General features: G+C 44.4%; 1 protein-coding gene across 3 annotated transcripts in view; it reads right to left on the bottom strand.

Annotated features, from left to right (window-relative positions):
- Window positions 1-1,609: 1,609 nt before the first annotated feature.
- The window catches only part of LOC123754599 (galactosylgalactosylxylosylprotein 3-beta-glucuronosyltransferase P), a 117,293-nt gene continuing 108,453 nt past the window's right edge, over window positions 1,610-10,449 (bottom strand). For all 3 annotated transcript variants that reach the window (XM_069326486.1, XM_069326487.1, XM_069326485.1), the window contains exons 4-8: window positions 6,922-7,063; window positions 5,932-6,083; window positions 5,362-5,538; window positions 3,679-3,789; window positions 1,610-3,390 (exon numbers count right to left, since the gene is read on the bottom strand). In XM_069326486.1, the coding sequence (XP_069182587.1) occupies window positions 3,256-3,390; window positions 3,679-3,789; window positions 5,362-5,538; window positions 5,932-6,083; window positions 6,922-7,063 (717 nt within the window). In that variant the 3' untranslated portion in view covers window positions 1,610-3,255. The remainder of the gene's footprint in view (window positions 3,391-3,678; window positions 3,790-5,361; window positions 5,539-5,931; window positions 6,084-6,921; window positions 7,064-10,449) is intronic.

Genomic DNA, 10,449 nt, shown 5'->3' with positions numbered 1-10,449 from the left:
TAAATTTAAAAACAAAAAATACTTTTTTGACAAATCATCACATAAAAAAGCTCAAATGTTGCACGATATCGGAAAAGTATTAGTGTGTGTGGCCACAGGCTCGACCTACCTACAGGTTACAGGAAGGCTCGACCTACCAACGATAGGCTTCTGCCAGCTGACCTACAGTCAGCAATAAAGGCTCGACCTACCTACAGGTTGTAACTCTATTCAATGGTTGAAGACGTTATCATCGAGAGTGGTGTACTGTAGACTTAAGACTTAACCCGAAAACTTTACAAAAACACTTGGATATGGTCCGAAACCTGTATGATGTCACATGCAGGCAACAGGAATATTATATTAGTTTGCCCGAAACGCTATGCGTATTAGTGGCTTTAGGCATTGTATGTACTAGCTCTATTTATATATACATATATGTACTAGCTCTATCTATATATCCAAGAGTATGTTTGTAACTCTGCATCTATGTATGTACTTTTCCTAAATAAAATGTTATTGTTATATACATCGAATGGTATACCCGCACTTAACAGTGTAGAGTTTACTCGAGTCCTAAACTATCTTTTGGGCTAAAGTATATTTGATATTTGGTCAATAAACTATTATGGCGACCTTAATAGTCCTCCAGAGGTTGACAGACCTTGCCTAACCACTTGGGCTGGACGGTCTCGCTTCATGAAGGTCGGCCTTCAATCCCCGACCATCCAAGTGGTTGGGCACCATTCCTTGCAGTCCCCGTGGCGGTATGGTAACACACTCGCCTGGCGTTTCACGAGCGCTTTAGCCTGAGTTCGTATCCTGGTCGGGGAGGATTTACTTGGAGCCAGTCCTTAACTGTAGCCTCTGTTCACCCAGCAGTGAATGGGTACCTGGTTGTTAAACGATTTGGCGGGTCGCATTCCGGGGAAAATTAGGCTCAAGGACTTGTCCGAAACGCTATGCGTGCTAGTGGCTTCACAAGAATGTAAGAACTCTTGTATATAAATAAATAAATAAATACTCAACACCAAACGAAACTTACAGTGAAAATAACAACGGTCACTACTCTCATCGACAAGAAATAAATTAAATCGAATAACCCAACATTGTCGTTTTAATATTGAATTATATCACAAAGTGTCCTGTGGATAAAAGCTCCTCAAATATAGATTTGTACGCATATTTAAATGACAGCCAATAATATTTACTGGAATTTGTAAAAATCTAACGTCAGTTCTATTGGTAATATTATGTTAGGCATTCGTTCTCCACCCCGCCCTTAAATTTTCAAGGAATTTTTTCTTCGGCAAATACCGATTCTTAACCTCATTGTGTCTTCCCATACTGTATGGACCTGTCTGTTGTGCCATGCTCAGTCTGCTTCCTTTTCGTAGGGAAAGGACAGGAACGACAGGACAGGAATGGAGGGATAGAAATGATAGGACGGAAATGATAGGATAGGAATGATAGGATAGCCGGAATGATATACTAAACATTATAGGATAAGAAAGCTTTCTGCTTACTTATTTTTTCATCGAAAGAGGATAGAATTGTTAGGAATTATGACATGAATAATATGACAGTATTGATATGACGAGAATGGTTGGATAGGAATAATAGGACAGGAATATAACATACACATAATTACAGAAGAGTGATATAATTGAAATGATAGTACACGAATGATAGGATAGTAATGCGTTCTACTTTTCTCCACTATCACAACCTTCCCGAATCGATTTTAAGCTTATTAGCAGATATGTTAAGATAACTCTTGCTATTCCCCCAAAAGGACTATCATTATCTATAATTACCTTGCACTTCGGAAAACAAATTCCTCCACTCACATCGCTTCATTGATATTATATAAACAAAATTTAAGAACGTAGAATTGGATTTGTAAAACTTTTGGTGGGTAATTTGTTCATTTCTACAAAAGCCACAAACACGTTTAGAGGTTTGTTATATTCATACGTCTGGACCTCAGGAATGAGCATTATCTGTAATCTTCACATAATTTTTTTTTTGTGTTCTTGCATGTTTGGTGACTATTGCTCCTCTTGATTGCGAAAAGAAACTAAATATAGCACAGCTGCTAGATAATTGAAGAGGTGTCACGACATGCTAGAAGGCTTTTGCTTGAGTTTAATTAATAATAAACTCAAGACCTGCTGCTGGGAAGCTCTCGCCATTTCATTTGCTGTAACATGTGGAGATGGTGAGTTTTCTTCCTCCTATAGTATAATCTCCATGTTATAAGAACCTAAACGTTAAGATTTCCATATAATCCAAAACAAAAGACGAGTGATAATCTCTGATGACAACGTGTCTACACCTTAGTTGAAGATGAAAATACTCTAAAATTAATAAGCAGCGTGTGACTATCTCAGATGAGTTGTCTGGACCCTCCTACAATTTCCTACACTGAGGAAAACCCATTAGCGAATGGTCCTGGAACGGATTTAAGAATATACTAATCAACAATTTAGGGTCTCACAGTGTGAGGGGGAGATCTCTCAAAATCTCATAAATTTTGTCTCTATTAATGTCCTGAAACTGGATTATTAAACGCATGTTGTTAAAAGTTCTGAAGGAGCAACCCTCACTCCCACACCTCACGGATTGGTTGGTGCATCTTTGCGGCAGTCTTACCAAGATCAGTTGTCATACAGCATTATTCTCTGTTAACAAAGGCTAACCAGAGTCTCTACTGCTCCCCATAACTTAGAGCCTCACCATGTCCAATCCCAGCCATGGGCCGGGGGGTCCTTCCTCTCTGTGCAGTCGGGCGTCGAGAACAACTCGGTCTTTCATGTTAGGAACCGTGACAAAAATATAAAATGTAACTAATGCCTGATTTTTGTTTGTATCACAATGTTCACGAAGGAAAGTAATGGTTTTCCGTTTGGAAGAGTAAAATGAGTAGGTTAATCTTTTACAAATGTCATGACTTTTTTGGTATTCAGTTAATTAAAATTATTTTATCATGTAATTTTGGTCTTAATTTTTCCTACATAGAAATAGCCTTCTAATTAGGGATATATTAACCTACTATGTTCATACACACAAAGAATCACATGTTTTCAATGATAGCATTGAACCATCTTCGTCAGTCTAAGAAAAGCCTAACTACAGTATTCGAGATGAAGATGACCAGTGATCCTATTTACCTAAAAAATGCTCATTTGTTCCCCCGCAATACTTCTGGAGTGCAAAATAACACTAATGATACATTCTATGTATATAATACCCATAGTTGGGGTATTAGAGTAACTAAGATAGTCCATAAGGCAGTTGAAAGACCATTTGAGATTTGAGATGGTTAAGATTGGTTTTGGTAACCTTATCAGAATCAGGCATCTTTAAGGCCGGTAGGCTCTTCACCGTCCGGGTGTGCCAGACGAGAATCTGAAAAAAGAAATAGCCATTTTTTAAAGACATGAAGGCCTATATTCACATTTTGGAGGGTCTGACGAGTACGAAAACGTATTGTATTAAATAAAAGATCATATTTTTCCCACGCGTGTATGAGATGTAGACAGGTATATAGATAAGAATTAAGGAAACACTGTCAAGATATTTATGAAAATACTCAAAGTGAAAAATAAGGGGAAGTAGGGGATGGTATGATATGAGAAAAAGGATGTTATGTCGAGCAAATGGATTAGGGTGGCGGGCAGTAATGATCCAGCTTACCTTGGTACAGTTGTTAGCAAGAGGTTCTATGTCCTCAGGCTTGATCTTCAGGGCCTTAAGGAAGCCGTCCTCTTCGAATCCCACGTTGTATGGCATCAAAGGAGCATTTCTCTGTCGTAATGATATTTCAGTAAGTATTTTGTCATGCCTCTGAAAATATAATATGTTGCAAGATAGAAATTAGATAACAATTATGGTATCTATATTAGACAACATATGCATCTATGCTGCCCTTCACAATGGTACCACTGTATGTATATATATATATATATATATATATATATATATATATATATATATATATATATATATATATGTCGTACCTAGTAGCCAGAATGCACTTCTAGGCCTACTATGCAAGGCCCGATTTGCCTAATAAGCCAAGTTTTCCTGAATTAATAGACTTTCTCTAATTTTTTTCTTATAAAATGATAAAGCTACCTATTTCATTATGTATGAGGTCAATTTTTTTTTATTGGAGTTAAAATTTACGTAGATATATGACCGAACCTAACCAACCCTACCTAACCTAACCTAACCTATCTTTATAGGTTAGGTTTGGTTAGGTAGCCGAAAAAGTTAGGTTAGGTTAGGTTAGGTAGGTTAGGTAGTCGAAAAACAATTAATGAAAACTTGGCTTATTAGGCAAATTGGGCCTTGCATAGTAGGCCGAGTACGACGTTCTGGCTACTAGGTACGATATATATATATATATATATATATATATATATATATATATATATATATATATATATATATATATATATATATACATATATATATATATATATATATATATATATATATATATATACATATATATATATATATATATATATATATATATATATACATATATATATACATATATATATATATATATATATATATACATATATATACACATATATATACATATATATATATATATATATATATATATATATATATATATATATATATATATATATATATATATATATATATATATATATATATATACTTCCTTCTCACTGGCACAACTGTGTGTATATCTGTGCTGTCCTCTACTTTGGCATTGTACTGACCTAGTTGTACTGGCGGGGCTGAGCTTTGGCTCTATGCATGGTTAGTATATGCAGTCTTGTAGGATACAGGACTGGCATGGAGTCGTGATCTTACAATGCACATATTTGTTACCATAATGATAACGAAGCTAGAAGAGTGTAGTACAAAAAAGAATATCAAAACGATGTACAAATGATTTTTTTCTTCACCGTGCCGATCCATAGACAAGGTGAAGAAAAAAGTCTTCAATGGGCTGCGGGGCCTGGGGGATACACCCGAGAGCTGACCATTCTGAACAGTCCTAAAGTTTTCAGAAAGAGCTTTTAGATTGTGCTGGAAGAAAATGGATATAAATAGAGGGAATTGGACATTGACTTCATCCATGGAATGATATGTGGATGTGGTAAATCTTAACTGAAGGTTCAGAGTCCGAATCAAGAGCCGAAGCTTGACTTCCCAAGACATATCTGAGTGACTACACACCTGCACAACTACACACTAAAATCCACTCTAAAAAAGACACTAAAAATATAAAAAATAACAAATCATGGTGCTTTTGCTATGCATATTTTCATACAAATTAAATCTTGATACGAAGCCACAACAGCTGCACCGTTTTACCTAAGAATCACGAACCTTAAGATAGAACTGAACATTGACAGCGAAGCCGGCCATGTCGACGGGAAACTTTCTGCCGGCAATCCAGCCGTCGTAGAAGCCGATGAGCTTGCCACCGGACACTATGGGCGAGGACACCCCCAGCCGCGTGACCAGACCCACGGGGAACATGGACACCTGCTTCGTGGCGCGGATCTGGGGAGGACGAGCAATATTACACAGCGTGGAGAGGAAGGAAGGTTGGTTGTGGTGGTGTGTGAGCAGAATGGAGACTAGTGTTGGTGCGCATACAGTATTAAGACAAATATTCACCTTATCAGACAAAGCATAAGGACGAGATCAACACAGTTGTGTTTAATTTGCCGCTATCAAGAGAGTAGACGTGTATGATCACTTGCTTATTTTCCAATAAATCTTAGTAGTTAGCAACACTTGTACTGCTAACTACTGGTACCATACACTACTACTATTGCATGGAAATTACAGTTCTGCTAGAGGTAGGTACCACAAAAAAATAGCTAAATACGAGCACCAATACCCTTCTCAGTAGCTACAGTGAGATACATTGCCGAGGTGGAGACCACTTACCTCTTGAAAGATGCGGTAATCGTAAGTGTTGTCGTCGTCGGCGAAGTAGATGACGCCTTCCTTAACGTGTCCTTTAAGCCACTTGAGGCCAGCGTTGCGGTTGCTGACGCCCCGAGGTTTGTTGGCGCCTTTGTACCTTCGTGACGCCGTGCCTGCCGCCCCACGGTGTGTTGGTGCCGGCAGCGGGAGAGGAAGAGAAGAGACACAGTATTACTCCGTTGGTCCTTCATCAGTAACGGCAAAAAATACAAGATTTTCCACTCCAGTGAGAGTGTACTTTAACTTCTGTTCTAAAGTAAGCTTGTTAATTGGTCAGTAAGCTATTATGGTGGCCTTAAAGTACCCCAGAGGTAAATAATATATATATATATATATATATATATATATATATATATATATATATATATATATATATATATATATTATTACGCAAATACATATATATATATTTTCTTGTCATTGGCCGATCGTTTGCAAAGGTCATATATACTTTTTTTTTAAGTTAGTTTAAAATTATTGTGCACACACCTTGTGGTCCTTACATAGCTTCTAACTCCCGCTTGATATGTTAAGTACAAGCGTATATGTCTTGCTCTAGACCATGAATATGTCATGTTCAACAGATTAATTGGTAAACTGGATATTGTTCGAATAAATTTGGTTTTAAATATAAACTAGGGATTTGCTAGGATTGAATATTTTGTTTTCTTTTCTTGTTGTTATGTGGAAAAAAATAGCTTCTTGTAACGTTCTGGTTTGTGTGACGTGTACGAAAAAGGACTTCCACCTCGTTTACGTTACTGTTTAACTTATGAAGGATTATAACATCCTGGTTCAGTCACATCTAAGTTGAATATTACATATCCAAAGCTCACAGAGGAAATAAACAGAACACAAGCTTTCCATCGAAGCGTGAACGAAGGTGTGTCTTTGTTCACTGGTCTTCAGGACTGTCCTTGCGGGGACCTCAGCGACAGTGACGTGGCTCACCCAGAAGGTAGGTGTGAGGGACGCTGCAGGAGTCGAGGAAGGCCAGTACCCTCCTGGTGGGGGCAATGGCGTCTTCCACCACCAACCAGTGCAGGTTAGGCACCAGCATAAGCGTCTGCGCTAGTCGTGTCAACTCCGCCACCTGCAGGAGGTAAAACATTGACGGCTGAAGCCTTTTATCACTAAGGATTATATAAAAAAAAATCTTAATTAAGGTATTAGGGGAGGCATCTTGAACTGGACCTATGTCCCCTGCCCGCAGGCCTGTTGGGGCCCCCCTCCACCCGCAGGCCTGTTGGGGGTCCCCCTCCACCCGCAGGCACTGTTGGGGCCCCCTCCACCCGCAGGCACTGTTGGGGGCCCCCTCCACCCGCAGGCACTGTTGGGGCCCCCTCCACCCGCAGGCACTGTTGGGGCCCCCTCCACACCGCAGGCACTGTTGGGCCCCCCTCCACCCGCAGGCACTGTTGGGCCCCCCTCCACCCACAGGCACTGTTGGGGCCCCCCCTCCACCCGCAGGCACTGTTGGGGCCCCCCCTCCACCCGCAGGCACTGTTGGGGGCCCCCTCCACCCGCAGGCACTGTTGGGGCCCCCTCCACCCGCAGGCACTGTTGGGGGTCCCCCTCCACCCGCAGGCACTGTTGGGGCCCCCTCCACACCGCAGGCACTGTTGGGCCCCCCTCCACCCGCAGGCACTGTTGGGCCCCCCTCCACCCACAGGCACTGTTGGGGCCCCCCCTCCACCCGCAGGCACTGTTGGGGCCCCCCCTCCACCCGCAGGCACTGTTGGGGGCCCCCTCCACCCGCAGGCACTGTTGGGGCCCCCTCCACCCGCAGGCACTGTTGGAGCGCCTCTCCACCCGCAGGCACTGTTGGGGCCCCCCTCCACCCGCAAGCACTGTTGGGGGCCCCCTCCACCCGCAGGCACTGTTGGAACCCCCCCTCCACCCGCAGGCACTGTTGGGGCCCCCCTCCACCCGCAGGCACTGTTAGGGGCCCCCCTCCACCCGCAGGCACTGTTGGAGCCCCCCCTTCACCCGCAGGCACTGTTGGAGCGCCCCTCCACCCGCAGGCACTGTTGGGGCCCCCCTCCACCCGCAGGCACTGTTGGGGGCCCCCTCCACCCGCAGGCACTGTTGGGGACCCCCTCCACCCGCAGGCACTGTTGGAACCCCCCCTCCACCCGCAGGCACTGTTGGGGCCCCCCTCCACCCGCAGGCACTGTTGGGGCCCCCCTCCACCCGCAGGCACTGTTGGGGCCCCCCTCCACCCGCAGGCACTGTTGGAGCCCCCCCTCCACCCGCAGGCACTGTTAGAGCGCCCCTCCACCCGCAGGCACTGTTGGGGCCCCCCCCAGCTTTGGGGGCCCCCCTCCACCCGCAGGCACTGTTGGGGCCCCCCTCCACCCGCAGGCACTGTTGGGGGCCCCCCTCCACCCGCAGGCACTGTTGGGGCCCCCCTCCACCCGCAGGCACTGTTGGGGCCCCCCTCCACCCGCAGGCACTGTTGGGGCCCCCTCCACCCGCAGGCACTGTTGGGGCCCCCTCCACCCGCAGGCACTGTTGGGGCCCCCCTCCACCCGCAGGCACTGTTGGGGCCCCCCTCCACCCGCAGGCACTGTTGGGGCCCCCCTCCACCCGCAGGCACTGTTGGGGCCCCCCTCCACCCGCAGGCACTGTTGGGGGCCCCCCTCCACCCGCAGGCACTGTTGGGGCCTCCCTCCACCCGCAGGCACTGTTGGGGCCCCCTCCACCCGCAGGCACTGTTGGGGCCCCCCTCCACCCGCAGGCACTGTTGGGGCCCCCTCCACCCGCAGGCACTGTTGGGGCCCCCTCCACCCGCAGGCACTGTTGGGGCCCCCCTCCACCCGCAGGCACTGTTGGGGCCCCCCTCCACCCGCAGGCACTGTTGGGGCAAGCTCTGAGTGGCCAAACTTGCTCGCGCTGGGAACCAAGTGTATCAAAAGGACGAAAATAGCCACATTAATATTCGCTACGCGTTGTTAAAGTGAATGCGAACATTTTCTATTATGAGAATATTCACATCCAAGTATTTTAAATAATATATCATTGTTTAATATGTTGATAATAGTGCAAGAACCAATATATATATATATATATATATATATATATATATATATATATATATATATATATATATATATATATATATATATATCAGTCTTATTTACATTGTAAGAGGCTCAGTGTGGTTTGAGTGTGTATTAATGGCTTTATACAATGTTTGTACCTTTTAATTAATCACTATAACTTTTTGTGTATTTTTATAACTAGTTATTATTATTATTACTTGTAAAATCCCATGTGTGTGTTTGTGTTATCTATCTTACTCACGTCAACCAATCAAGCAAATATACTTGAATGACATTTCCATGTCAGCCAATCCCTTCAAACACATAAGCAGCACTATTATGTTTTTTGACTTACCAGGCCAATAAATGTCGACTGTTGACCTACCAGGCTGACCTACCAAGCCTCCTACCTGGTAGGCGGATTCCTACCAGGTAGGAGGCCGCATACCACTTGGACTAGTCGGTACAGTCCTCGCTTCTTGCCAGCCTGGCGTTCGATATCCGATGGTCCGGGTGACATGAGGACTATATCTCTCCTCGTGTTACAGTTCGTAGTCAGTTCTCACATCCCAGCACTTAATCTGTTGTTATATCCCAGCTCTTAGTCTCTCATCCTTCACCACTATATCTACCCTTCAACACCTATGATACGAGGACAAGTTTCTTGTTCTCATATTCCCTCCAAGTGCTAAAGTCATTGTAGGTGACCGTTTTTGTCTTGATAATTGATTTACCGGGGTTTGGAGTACGTTAAAGAACAGTATTATGGAAGTAAATAATCATCAATGACTAGGAAAATGTTACTGGGTTTCCCACCATATCAGTTATTGGCTAGACAGATATATATATTACTCTGTACATTGGACGGTTCGTGGACGGACCCTGGACGCTAACCCAACGTAAGGTAACGTCACTTATCCTAACATTACAGTTTTAAACATCAGAAAAGTAGCTGTGAGAGGAACTGACTGAGTACGATGTGACCGTACCCCAGGTAGTAACGGGTATACTAATATGTCATAGTGGCTCTGTTAGAGGTATAAACAAGCACGTGTTCTGGCACTGTACTGCTGTATAACAGCACTTGGCCCCGGATACAGCACGATAAACAGCACTGCACCAGACACTTGAGGCTCCAAGCCACTGTAAGTTACCAAGTGGCAGGCACCATCCTGAACTCTAACAATCCAACGTGGCAAGTTGAGCTCGCCGGTGCAGCTGGGATGGGACAGTTCTGGCATGGCATTACCGCAGCAACCGCACGCGGCTCCGGCAGCCGTCGGGAGCAACCAGCCGCACGCGGCTCCGGCAGCCGTCGGGAGCAGCCAGCCGTCGGGAGCAGCCAGCCGTCGGGAGCAGCCAGCCGCACGCGGCCCAGACAGGGAGGAGCTATAACCGGTCGATCTCCCAACCGCTTTATTCACCTAGCTATCTC

The sequence above is a fragment of the Procambarus clarkii genome, chromosome 18 (assembly GCF_040958095.1).
Source record: "Procambarus clarkii isolate CNS0578487 chromosome 18, FALCON_Pclarkii_2.0, whole genome shotgun sequence".
In the NCBI taxonomy this organism is placed as follows: Eukaryota; Metazoa; Arthropoda; class Malacostraca; order Decapoda; family Cambaridae; genus Procambarus; species Procambarus clarkii.
The sequence above is the reverse complement of the archived record's forward strand: the minus strand, read 5'-3'. Positions and strand labels throughout refer to the sequence as shown.